The following is a 13,423-nucleotide window of genomic DNA, read 5'->3' as shown; positions in this document are numbered from 1 at the left end:
TGAGATAGAGCCGCTGCTTTCACTTATATAATCGCAAGAGCGCATTGGGAAGCTGCGGGGAGGAAGGGTTGGCGGGAAGTGTGTGACAGAGCTACTAGTGGGCGTGTCCCCTCTTGCTATTGTGAGACTCGGATAAAGGATGAAGAAGAGTCTCCCCACAGTTAGTACCGTGCGGGCTAGCACAGGTGCGTCATGCTGGTAACTCAGTGTGGGCTTATATACAGACAAGGCTGCCCTATTTGTATGTAGTTGGTGGAACTTACACTATTACACTAGGCATGATTTACTGAAGTTAGTCACAAAATTAATTTTGCTTGTTTGTCCTCACCCATTGGTTTATTATAACAGCATTGGAGGACGTGCAAGGAAAGCAGAGCCAAAAAGTTGCAGGTCTCTATCCTTGATGCCTATTAAGGTGGCCATACCTGTAGCAACTCTGATCTTTCCCACCCTCCACTGACATTTAGGGCTGAATTGTCAGATATGGAGGTAGAAACAATAGAAATTCTACCTCCTTCTGCCGATTCAGCCCTGAACGTAGATTTTGCTCAGGTGCTTTAACCTGCCCGATCATAGAGTCGACCAATATCCGCAGCCTTTGTGGTATTGGTCACCTCGTCGAACCGCCATACATGCACTAAATATCATATGAAACGAGGTTTTGTACGATATTGTCATTGTGTGTGTATGGCCGGCTTTAGGCAGAAGGTTTGGGGTTGCCAGTACCATAGTAGAAATAGAACATTTATGTTCACTGCTCCTACCCAGGGGCATCCCTAGGTACTTCACATGTTGCCAATGTTTGACAATAGATTAAGGTTTGACAATAGATTGAGAACACATGCAACATGCTACAATTGCGCTTGTAAACTGGCTGGTGTGTTACTAGCCTAGCTGCTAACAATCATCATTGATGCCAATGTTATTAATAAAGAAGAAAGATAAAAATAGGGGCAGATTTGTTTCCAGGAAAGGTGGCAGATCTTAATACATCATATGAAATGCTTAATTCTAGCATAATATTACAACATAAAAGGGGAAGATATATATGCCTATAGTGGAAAATATAACAGAATATGAAGCAAGCTGTGGGAAATGACATAGGCTACACCTACTCTGTAGTCACAATCACAGTAACCCCCCAAACAAACCTACATATACAGTGGCACTAATTGCCAAGGAACAGTAGAAACCTTGCTGCTCATTCAGTTGTGTAAAATGATGTTACCTTGAGTCAATGAATGCGCTTCCATGTTATTCATTAGAGCAGGCTGAAGGGGCACATTGGTGCTTGCTGCAAGTTGCAAAATAACATGCAGTGACACAGGTAACTTTCTGAAAAGCATCAACGCACGCTCAATTTTGTGTCCATTTGAGCACTTGTGATTATAGATGAGTAGATGTGCAGGCAGTGTGGGTCTGGTTTCTACTGATTGGTTGGTTTCTGATGCAGGTAAATTTTTTGCGGTTTGGGGGGACATTTTTGGAATATTATTGCCATGTATGATATAAATCCATGAAACTGAATCAGTAGTAAATAACTGTTCTGATTTGTAACAATATCATCAATGGGGAAAATTGACTTGCATGAATTAATTCCGCCAGCATAATAAATGCATCCCGTTATACTATGATTTATTATGCTGGCAGAACCCAGTGGTTCTCAACCTTCCTAATGCCGCAACCCTTTAATACAGTTCCTCATGTTGTGGTGACCCCCAACCATAAAATTATTCCTAAGACCATCGGAAATATGTGTTTTCCGATGGTCTTAGGCAACCCCTGTGAAAGGGTCATTCGACCCCCAAAGGGGTCCCGACCCACAGGTTGAGAACCGTTGCGTTATAGCAACATATTGCAGTAATTAATGTATCATGGATAAATACTGGATGTGAGGTATGTCAATGGGTTTTTAACAATGTGGATCACATGTTTCAGCTGAATAAAAGGCAGTGAATGTGGACAAGCTATTGCCCTGCAGCGAGGCCATGGCAACCTAACTGCAAAAGTAATAAGCAGGCAAAACACGTGCCAGATTCAAACCTTCTGCCCGCACTATATGTAAGTGTGGTGCCATGTGCGTATAAGGAATATGGACCAGGGTGCTTTGCATTTTGTCCTTTCAGCTTCTGTCAAGGTCATTAGGGGGCCCAACGCAGATGAATGAAAATACCAATTCATGGAATGCTCAGCTAAAATTGACACTGTCATCAAATATTATCCCTTGTTACATTTCAATAGCTTATAAACACAATATATGTTTATAGTTTAACCGTTTCCCTGTGGCTGAAAAGGTTGGGTTAAGTGCACTTTGTGTAACCTAGAATTGTTGCCACTATGCTTATTGACTGTCACTCAGCAAAAACTTTAAGGTAATGCCTCTTTTTATTCTGCCCCACCTAAGTATTCTTACCTTTTCTTGCTAAATCAGCCACAGACACCTCTAAGCTGCAGTGTAGGAAAGGGCTTTCAGATCCTGTTTTTCATTGTGGGACACTGGCTGTGATCCTGAGAGTATATCTAGGCTTCCTACCATAGAGCAAGATGGCATGCTGTTTTCGAGAAAGTAAATAGAAACAGCCAAAAAGTAATTTTACATTGATTCCTCCATGCTAATACAAGTAGGGACAATAATTTTTTTTTTCTGGTAGTATCCCTTTAAGACTGGATTCAGGTTTATTTCTGTAAGTTTATTTCTGGAACAGATATTAGCTAAGAGAAAAGGGCAATCAGTGAGTGCAGGCATACTAACAGCTGCAGAAAATAATCTGCTGTAGGGAAAGGAAGGATGAAGGTGCTGCCCTGGGAATCCTGTCCTGTGTGCAACAGCTCTAGTTGATTGCACAAGGGGAGTGTTTTATACAAAATGTCATTATTAACATCTGACCCTGTGGAGCTTGTAGTCTGATCTGTTACATGGATGCTAACACACGCAAAGTTTAAAAAAAAAAAAGTGCATCGAAAACTCAATGCATTGTTTTTAAAAGTTAGAGCTTACATTATCAGTGGTTTACCTGCCATACAGCAGACCCCCACGACCTTGAATGGGCCCAGTCTGTTACAGGTTATACTGTATGACCCCCCCTGCCCCCTTTGCCAATTTAAATAGCATACAAACAAGTGAGCAGGGGGTCTTTTGAAAGATAATGTGTGTGCATCTGATGGTGCAAGCTGGAAGTTTTTTTTCTTGTGGGTCGGGAAGTGTTAGGATATGCTGCTGTCCCAGCAAAAGAGTGGGGGGGGGGGGGGGTGACAAATTGTCACCTCGACTGCCACCTTACAGGGATCTGCAGCACAAACCAGAAAGAGCCCTTCATTTCTTATTTTCATTGCATGAAATGCAATACCAGACAATATGATTCATGCTATGCCAATGACTGAGGAAGAGGCTAACATTTTTGGAATATTGAAAGCAAAGTTTGGATTTTTAATAAGTCCCTATTGTCATACTGATTTCAGCAATAGGGACCCTTGAGGGGAAAGGTGGACATCCCCTTTAAGGTTATTTTCATTCAAGGCAATATGTTTTTGGAAGTTTTTTAAAAGCAACAGTAACGCCAAAAATGAAAGTGTATTAAAGTATTTAAAATATAATGTACTGTTACCCTGCAAAGGTAAAGTTGTGTATTTGCTAAAGTAACAGTACTGTAGCTTATATAAATAAGCTGCTGTGTAGCCATGGGGGCAGCCATTCAACCTGGAAAAAAGGAGAAAAGGCACAGGTTACATAGCAGATAACAGATAAGCTCTGTAGAATATAATGGGGCTTTATCTGTTATCTGCTAAGTGCCTGTGCCTTTTCTCCTTTGAATGGCTGCCCCCATGGCTACACAGCAGCTTTGTTTATATAAACTATAGTAGTCTTTCTGAGGCAAACACCCCAGCTGTACCAGCACAGGGCAACAGTACATAATATCGTAATTATTTTTATACACTCATTTTTTGGTGTTACTGTTCCTTTAACTTGTCCAATGGATTCCACAAGAACTATTTATTGCATTTTGGACATTTTGGCCAAACCATCTACTGCGTGTATACCATTATTTTCTCTGATTAACTTCAGTATGATTGTATGCTGTCCCTTACAGGTTGTCTTCCTGTACCAATCTTTAACCAAAAAAAGAGGAGTCGACAGCCACTGACATCATTTCCACAGAATGAGCAATGTTCCAGCAAAAATTCTCTTGTTTCTGATAGTTCCGATTTTTGTGGTTTATCAACAGGTAATAGATTTGGAAACTAAGAACAAAAGTAGTTATATCTTTTTATTGTAAAGAATAGTTAATATTACTGAAACCTTAAATAGAAATAGATGCATTTATTTATAACACATCTGACAAAAGTTTTTTTTTTAATCCAATTTTACCTCTAATCCTACACTCTTTAGTACTACAATCAGTCAGTCAAAAAACAATTCTTGTTTATTGCCATTGCATAACATGCATTAAGGAGTCTTGTTCTTAAAGTTAAATCACTGGTGGGGTGGTGATTTTAATCAATTACCTGATACCAAGGGCTGGTGCTCCTATTAGCAAAAAAAAATCCTTCCAGCCCAGGGTATATGCAGGTGAGCAAACGTTTTCCTTCCTTCTTGTTTTCGCTGCCTAACATTTTGGCACTCCCCAGTGATTCAACCTTTCCTTCTCCTTTAATATCCCTGTTTAGTATTCAACAACTGAAGATAATATCATTATGTTGATGTGTAGTTGTAAATACTGTGTTATTCTGTGTGCCTTGGTAAGTTCAATTTACCAAATCTACTGAATAACATTTTTACATTAATTAATTTTTGTGCAAATAATAGTGTGTGGGCACATTACATTATGCACCGTTCTGTGTTTGCTGAAACAGGAAAGCATCATTCAAGTACTTTCAGGCAGCTACTCTCTCTCTCTTTGTTAACCTTTTCCTCTGTTATTGTGCTTGGTGCTGTTCTGACTTTGCCCACATGGTGGATTAATACTTAGCAGTGCAGAAAACTTCTGAGCTCATTTTTAGGATACTGAAACCTATTTGAGTCTTCATGTAACCCTCTTTTTGGATGGGCAAGGGTGTGTATGGGGTGTCCGAATGCATTGCCTAACTACAGTATATATGATGTTTTTTTCCTTTCTTTTGCTGACATTCCTACAAGGGATGCACTGAACCCCCGAATCCACCCTGATGGATTCGGATGAATACCGAACCAAATCAGGAAGGGTAAAAAAATCGACATGCACACAGGTTTTTCCCCCCTAAAATGTAAACCTTCCGGGTGCTAATTAGCATATGCTAATTTATGCTAATTTGGATTCAGTTTGGCCAAAACCAAACCCTACCAGAATTCTGCCTAAATATCGAACTGAATCCTGGATTCGGTGCATCCCTAATTCCTACACACTGTACCACTGACCCTCACTTTATAAAATATGTGTAGGTACTGACCCCCCCAGGTACACTAAATGACAGTTCTGGCCCACTTACTATTCCTTGGTGGAGCCTTAGCTGCCTTTTGTCTTTTAAATAGCTAGATTTTTTTTTCTGGGATTCAAACCTAGATTTTTCTGGGGCTTCTTGCATAAGATTGTAGACCTTTATCTTCAGTCCTCCTTGAGGGATACACAATATTCTGACTCCAGTTGCTGTGATAATGGCTGAGTTTCCCCTTAGACCCCTCTCCCTGGGCCTGTATGGAGCTTGATGCAACCACCGTGGGCAATCTTTGCCAGAACTCACCAGACACTTGAAATACACAAAGGTTCTTTATTTGGTGTGGGTAAACAAATGTTGGATTGGATTAACAAATGCCGGAGGTCAAAAGGCATATTGCTTTCCTAACCCCTGAAGTAGCTCCTCACACATGGAAAGCAGGAACAGGAATGGTATGATGCTAGGAACTGACATCACATATAAGGAAGGGAAATGGGAGGGTATACAGACTTACGGGCAGATTCATCAATGTACGAGTTTGAATCCCGAAATTGGGTAAAATTTCTGATGATGGGAAATGTCACAAAAATGCTTACAAAAATATCATAGTCATGATAATATCGTATTGGCGATCCGAAAGTCACAAAATTTTTGTATCCGAACGATAGTTAACAATGGGGAAAACCTTTCTGACTTTGATCCTTCTGTGCATGTTTTTGGAAGCCTCCCATAGGAATCAATGGCACTCTGCAGCTTCAACCTGGCCCAAGGAAAGTCACGATAACGAAGCATGAATGAATCCGAAACTTTGTACTCGTTGCGACAAATACGATTTTGTCGCGCGAATTGTCACAAAATACAAAAAAAGTTATGCAAATTAGTGAAAAAGTCGCAAAAATACACACAGTATGAAAACTTTACTAATTTGTTGTATTCGGAAATAATTTGATAAATGTGCCCCTTAGAAATAAACAACTTGCAATATGACCTCGGTCACTAGGTGGCAGTGTAAAAATTAATATGCATATAAACCATTAACTTTAAACATAATACACAAATATTAACTGCTGGGGCAGCACACACAAAATATAGTTGGGCAACTCAGAGCTTTCCCACTATGTCTCTACAGGGTAACATTCCTCCTGCCATGTAGGGTGCATATCGCTTTACTCTCTAGTCCTTAAAATAAGGAACACACATTGGTTTAATCTTACTATATTCCTATAATAGTTTTTTATTGACTTAACATGGTTAAACTATATTTGCACGTGTGTTTTCTGTTACAGATTTAATTTGGGAGCCACAAATACCTCCTTTAAATAACCAAAGTGTTAGAATGGACAATAGGTGAGTAACAAAAACTTTCTGTAGAATTACAAACTAGTTTATAACCACATACTGTAGAACAAAGCAGCAACAAAAAAAGAAAAGTTGATTTTATACAGCATGAAAAGTACTTTACAGGATCTGTTGATGCATTAGTGGTCCTTTAAATGCTCCCATACTTTTAAATCAAGTTATAGCAAGAGGGGTTAAGTAGCAAGTTATAGGAGATTTGTTTCCCTTTCCTTCCCCTTAATTCATTTTCAAGAGACTGTAGCCTGCTGCAAGAACAATATAAAAAACATAAACAATATAATAAGCTTATTCTTATTTTACTGTCTATTTTGTTTGTTTTGTTCTGATTCAGCTGATTGTGAGACTTGAGTAAAACTGCCTTTTCAAACAAGGTGACTCAGCACAATTTTCTTTGTAAAGGCTTTGTTCTTAATAAACAGTACCAAGAACTTGATGTTCCGGCTGATTATTCAAATCAGAAAAGTGCTTGGAACATTCCTTGGAATAAAGTGCCCTCGCTTAATCTAATAAAAGAACTGCCAAAAAATGTCGATGAGCATCTCCCACCCCTGTAGCTTATAATTTATGGATCTTATTAGGACAATCATTGCATTAAATAAAATAAAAAAACAAATATCTGTATATTTGAATTGCATATATGTATTGTGCTAGAATTGTTTACATTGGCAAAACTCTTTGCTTTCTACAAAAACAGTGAATTAAAATCTGTTCATGATGACATTTTATGTTTTCTGCTGTTTGGTATTTGCTTGAGTTGTACAACACTGTTCAACAGAAGGCCTCCTTATCCAGGGGATTTTTATGGTTCCAGACTGCACAAGGTGGTTTTCAACATTGTAATTTCATTATATAGACCCTGAAAATGTGGTATAGTGAAAAGATATAGAGAAAAAAGAGCACTGTATTAGTAGTCTTTTGACTCTACTAATGTTATACTGTTTCACAAGCCTGCAGGTACCTCATCATGAACCTTATCAACAGGTTCAGCAGTATAAAACCAGTACGACATCTCACCACAAGATGTAAGTCATTCTTCCATTTTTATAGGTGGGATATGAGAAGCAACACTACATATGTTTTATGTGTATATATCTAAATAATAATATATAAAAATATATAAGCATAAAAAGGTTGCACAAGATTAAATAAACTTTCTTACTTACTCATTTGTCAAAGATCCATACAGTGCAGAACATTTTGCTTATATTTTGTTTTCCATGCACCTGACCAGCTGTTTTTTACATTGTTTGGAGTGCACCTCAGTGGTGTGTGTATATGTGTGTATATATAGAAATCACTGCAGTAAAGGCCAGCACTCACAGGACTTTTGAAGCTGTATCATCAAAGAAATAAAAAAAGTTTTACAAATAATATTGAAGCATGGTTCTTTATTTTGTCCGACGTTTCAGTTCCAGCTTGGAACTTTCATCAGGTTTCATCCTTGATGAAAGTTCCAAGCTGGAACTGAAACGTCGGACAAAATAAAGAACCATGCTTCAATATTATTTGTAAAACTTTTTTTATTTCTTTGATGATACAGCTTCAAAAGTCCTGTGAGTGCTGGCCTTTACTGCAGTGATTTGTAAATTTTTCTTGCATGAGCACCCGGGCATTCAGCTTTTTGTATGTGGAGTGCTACCTACTGCTTGGACTGTGTATATATAGATATATAATATTGTGGCAGGACAGCCTAGAATTGTACTGAAAAGTGTGCATGATATGGGTTGCAGGGGGATGTCTAGTGGTAAAAGGGTTAATTATATAGTCTGTGTGTGTGTGTGTGTGTGTAAGGAGCTGGAGAGAGTCCAGAGAGAACCAAGGGGCCCATGGAACCTGTGGCAAAGAGAAAGTGCCAAGGGGCTTGAGACTGAGAGTCCAAGGGGTTTGAGAGAAGACTGAGCCTGCAAGTAACAGGGTGTTGACCTTGTGGTGGTCGTGTCTGGGAGAAGCCTTTGGGTAGTCAGGAAGACTACATTTTCATGTGTGTGAGACAATAATATATATATATTTTTTATGTATTGTGCTGTCCATGTGATTTTTTTGTTTGTATAAAGAGAAGGCAAAGTCCTGTTTTTTTTTTCCTTAGGCAAAGCACATGTAAAATGTTAATGCATTATCATTATTATATTGCTTTTATTATATAATTTGAGTTCAGTGATATATCAGCACTTTGAGTTATATATAATTAATACAGCAATATATCAGATCCACAGGAATGACAAACCAGCTCTGGCCAGGGAAGAAAAGCCTTTTCCACAGCTCAGGAAGTGATAAAAGTTTGGATGTTACTTATGGAAAGCCACTAAGCATAGAGAAATCAAAAGAACAGAAAGTCTATAAACAATACCATTTCCATGCTCAGTCTGGGAAAAAATTAACAGAACAAGTATCAGCTTCAACATCTAATAGATCATCACAGTATACTCCGTCAGTTACAAAGGATCTCATGCCATCATTGAAAAACAACAGTAAAATAAGTAAACATGGTTTTGTGGACATGGCTGAGGAAGAGATTGTTCAGGTAAGGTTTTTGTTTTTGTTGGTAAAATAAAGTTGCCGGTCATTGCTTAGTTTTAGTCGTTTAGTAGTTTTACTTTCTTGCTGTAAAAAAAAACATTTTTGTTTGGTTATTGTATTCTTGGAAGCAAGTATTCAAATGTTTAAAATTAGCACAGGGGATTTCCATCAAAAAACTATTTGGTGCATTATGAAACAAAATTACTATTGAAGTTACTATTGAATAGTTACTATTAACTATTGAAGTTGCTTAGAAATAATTTTCTGCACCTCCTATGTAATGAACCTTGTATTTAACAGTAAGGGCCATTACTATAGCGTATATAATATACAGAGCCTAGATTATTTTAGCAATGTGACCCAAAATATTGCTATTTACTTTTAGTATTGATTATCAATTGTTTCTTTTATTTAAAGAAGGTTCCAGTGTATCAAATGAATATTAAAGAAAAGAGCAATTCACTTAGAATATTACCTGCAAACATTGAAAGCATGAGACATTGGAGTCAGATTACAGACAAAATCTGTTTGCTGTTTGAAGTGTTAGGTATGTACCAGTACTGAGTAATCTACTGTTACTGTTGCTAAAATCCTTTTACTTGTTGAAAGCTGTAATTCACTGCAGTGGTCACCCTAGTGCAAACAAAAAATGCAGCACCTGTGGTTTTGGGGAATGCACAGGAAGCAGCATAGCTTTAGAAGCATTACACGTTTTATAACTGATCTGAACACACTGCATTCCCAAGAAAACGTGGGTGGTAAGATACAGTAAATGACACATTGCCAATTTTAGAAGATTTGTAAATACTGCAAATTTGCAGCTTTGTAACTAACAGGAATTATACACAATATATTTTCACAAATTTAGAAGCTTATGTTGTTTTGAAGAAAACAATATATCAATATATAGTTTTTCTAGTTAAACTAAACATTTACCCCTAAAGATTTCTACATTTCTCCTTTTTGTTGCCATGATACTTAATCCTTTTTTTGTTTTTTGTTAGCTACACTTGACTCTGCTGTAACATCAGGTGCTCATGGGTCAAAGATTTTTCTTTTGAGAGATGGCAAACACAGTGTGCCGTGTGTGTTCTATGAAATAGTAGGTATTATATTTCCACTTAAACTTATTATTTACATCCTCTTTTTCTCTGCATGGGGCTTTAGTTGATTATTATAAAGCTAATTTATGACCACAACACAAATCACCATGTTTTCAACCCTGGAATTACTGCCACATGCCACATACAGTTCCTCAGAAGAAGAAGGTCTGATGCAATGGCACTTAGCCCAACAATATGGAAGGACAAGGAGCCGTTTGTACAAAAGTACCTTTAATCAGCGGTGTCAAAATAGACAACATTTGTGTCCATTTTAGCTCCACGTATACACACACCATATAAAAACACGATCCTATAGGCCAAGTGCTTTCATTACTAAAAAGCTTACTGGATGTGACCGAAACATTGGGCTACTAGGTAAATAACACTTTTTGGCTTTATATACATATAAAGACAGGGCTGGTCCATGCTTTCTGAAGCTATGATGTGCATATTGTGCCAGATTCTTTATCTGTCACAAGGTGCACAGCACAGCCATTACTCCAGTCAAAAATGTTGCCTGAATAAACGATACAAAAAAATCGTATTAAATACAATTTTTTTGTATTGTGCTTTTTAAAGTACGACAAATCGTATATGCTAGTATGAAAAATTTGTACTTTTGCTCAGCAAAGTACGAGTTTTTCGTATCTGACGATCGTAAACAGCAATGTTCCCTCCTAGTGTTCTCACACTTCTGTCTGGGGTAACCATAAACAACTAAAGACTCAACCTAGAGGCAGTGGCAGTGGCCACAAGAAAACTTTTTTTTGCCAGCTGATATTTTGTAGCTCTGTGGGCCTGGGAGAAAACCCAGTGAATGCTCTCCACCCATTCATTTATCGAATTGCCTGCATGAAAGCTTCACAGGGAGTTTGGGGGCGGAGTAGATCAACATTTTTTACTAGCAGGTGCAATGTTTGCTAGAAGCAAAGTTTCTCCATACTGCCACACGTCTCCTTGCTGCATCAGTGCTGTGCTGATGACATCCCGGAAGGCCCCATGAAGCAGCTGAAATTTTTTTATTAATACATAATTGCCACTGCAAAGCGGGCTCAGGGACAGTCAGGCACCCTGCCTCTCACCTTCCCTTCTCCTGATGTTTAGGGCCGTGGCACACAGGAAGATTAGTTGCCCGCGATAAATCTTCACTATTGCGGGCAACTAATATGCTTGACATGCCATCCCACCGGCAAGAATGTAAATTGCTGGTGGGATGGTATACGCATCACTTCAGTCACCCAAAGTTGCCTGTGTATGCTGTATACATATCAGATATTTATATATAGTCTTTATTTCTATTTATATCTTAGGACAGGGAATTACCAAGGCTTATCAGAGGAAGAGTTCATAGATCAATGGGAAATTATGATAAAAAAAGAAACCTGTTCAAATGTTTTTCTGTGAGACCTGCTTCGGTTGCTGAGCAAGAAACCTTCCATCAGTTCCTCACTGCAGCCAATCGTGAGATGAAGCAATTCGTTACATTAAATGAAATATAGTATCTGTTGCTTTTTGAGGTGTTGTTCATTTTTTTGGTATTTTCATAATCCAGCATATTAAAAGCCCATTATTTCATGCATGTGGTTTTAATACGAAATATGTTATAATAATAGATTTTCCTTAGCTCATAGATTAATAGCATACATAAGCAAGAGCTGGTTTGTATAGAATGAATAAATTGTGTGGGATAAGAGTCCCTCTGGTGGATGTTAATGTTTCTGTAATTAAAAATGTTGTCATTGCCTTATAAATATGCAAATATTTCTAATTATACAATACCAAGATAAAGTTGAATATTGGTATAGATACAGAGAATAGGAGCCTGTAAATTTATTGAACAGTTATAGTACAAAGTTCAGCGTTTTAGGGCTTAAAGGAAAAATAAAGTCAAAATCACTTGGGGGTGCCAAAATGTTAGGCACCCCCAAGTGACTTTGACCGCCTACCTTTTACCCCGGGCTGGTGCCCCTGTGAGGAAGGAACAGCACCAGCCCGGGGTAGCTGCCGGCGCTTCCTTTTCCTGATTCGCTGCGCGCGCATGCGCAGTAGAGTGAAAAGCCGAACTTTAAATGTTAAAGTCGGCTTTTCACTCTACTGCGCATGCGCCCACCGCTGGCACTCAGGAAAAGGAAGCGAGGAAGACGGAAGCGCTGCGCTCCAGGTGCCCCGGGCTGGTGCTGTTTTCTCCTAACAGGGGCACCAGCCCGGGGTACGAGGTAAGCGGTTAAAGTCACTTGGGGGTGCCTAACATTTTGGCACCCCCAAGTGACTTTGACTTTCGTTTCCCTTTAACCTGCCCCTTTTTTCCATTCAGGGTTTAACCTGTCCCTATTTTCTGGTGTGTTGTAAACACAAATTGGCAAAAGATAAAATGTACTGTATTTTCACAATTCCAGAATTACATTTTTCCACAATGACTCAATTTGCAATTCTGACCCTCTGGGTTAAACCTTTGGTTGGTGGGTAAATTAAAGTCCAGTTTGAATCCCTATAAACCTTTACTACAGCCACTAAATATCTTAAATAAAATCTTTGTGTTTTTATGTGTATATTTTAACCATCTTTACTCACAAAGGGACAGGTTATATCTTTAAAATAGTGGTCTGTCTGGTCTCTGGTTTATATAAATTACTAGAGAATAAAAAATAGAAAATTACATGTGACTTGTTCTTTTTTAAGCCTGCATTAAGTCAGTCTGCCCAATATGAATTTATCAAGTGCTATTATACAATGTGTACTTTTATAGGAATGTATTAGCGCTCTATACCATTTATTATCTCTGTATTCCTTCCCTTTTAAGCTAATACATGAAGGTATCAGAATTTCCTGCTTGCATATGGAGATAGATTAGTAGATACCCATTTTCTTCATATAACTGCAAGTCTATTACTCAGTATTACAATGAAAGAAATGCTAGTAAAAGAGAGAAACTAGGCTAAAGTGGCCACACTTGAAGCTTGAAGAGCGAGCAGAGATATATTTCATAAGTAGACCGAGAACAGTTATAGTCTAGGAATAAAACGTTCCTAAAAATT

At 38.2% G+C, this 13,423-nt stretch overlaps 1 protein-coding gene across 3 annotated transcripts; it reads left to right on the top strand.

The window, feature by feature from the left end:
- The first annotated feature begins 7 nt into the window (after positions 1 to 7).
- On the top strand, positions 8 to 12,256 carry spata22 (spermatogenesis associated 22). 3 transcript variants are annotated; one of them, XM_012957517.3, is made up of 8 exons: positions 8 to 185; positions 4,089 to 4,223; positions 6,696 to 6,756; positions 7,716 to 7,790; positions 8,974 to 9,289; positions 9,703 to 9,832; positions 10,290 to 10,387; positions 11,699 to 12,256. In XM_012957517.3, exons 1-8 carry the CDS (start codon positions 140 to 142, stop codon positions 11,885 to 11,887), a joined length of 1,050 nt encoding a protein of 349 aa, XP_012812971.1. In that variant the 5' UTR covers positions 8 to 139; the 3' UTR covers positions 11,888 to 12,256. The 3 variants fall into 3 exon arrangements, with proteins under 3 accessions (XP_012812971.1, XP_031752519.1, XP_031752520.1); XM_031896659.1 differs by having other exon boundaries at positions 41 to 185; positions 9,706 to 9,832; XM_031896660.1 differs by lacking the exon at positions 7,716 to 7,790 and having other exon boundaries at positions 41 to 185.
- The last annotated feature ends 1,167 nt before the right edge of the window (positions 12,257 to 13,423 follow it).

Source organism: Xenopus tropicalis, chromosome 2 (assembly GCF_000004195.4).
Source record: "Xenopus tropicalis strain Nigerian chromosome 2, UCB_Xtro_10.0, whole genome shotgun sequence".
NCBI classification, from domain to species: domain Eukaryota; kingdom Metazoa; phylum Chordata; class Amphibia; order Anura; family Pipidae; genus Xenopus; species Xenopus tropicalis.
This window is presented reverse-complemented; position numbering and strand designations above follow the sequence as displayed.

Bases quoted from the DNA above. Each gene is read 5' to 3' on its own strand.
- spata22 (XM_012957517.3), top strand. From the start codon at position 140: ATGAAGAAGAGTCTCCCCACAGTTAGTACCGTGCGGGCTAGCACAG. The intron at 7,791-8,973 runs GTAAGTCATTCT...GCAATATATCAG, and splicing joins ACGACATCTCACCACAAGAT to ATCCACAGGAATGACAAACC. The intron at 10,388-11,698 runs GTAGGTATTATA...TTTATATCTTAG, and splicing joins CGTGTGTGTTCTATGAAATA to GACAGGGAATTACCAAGGCT.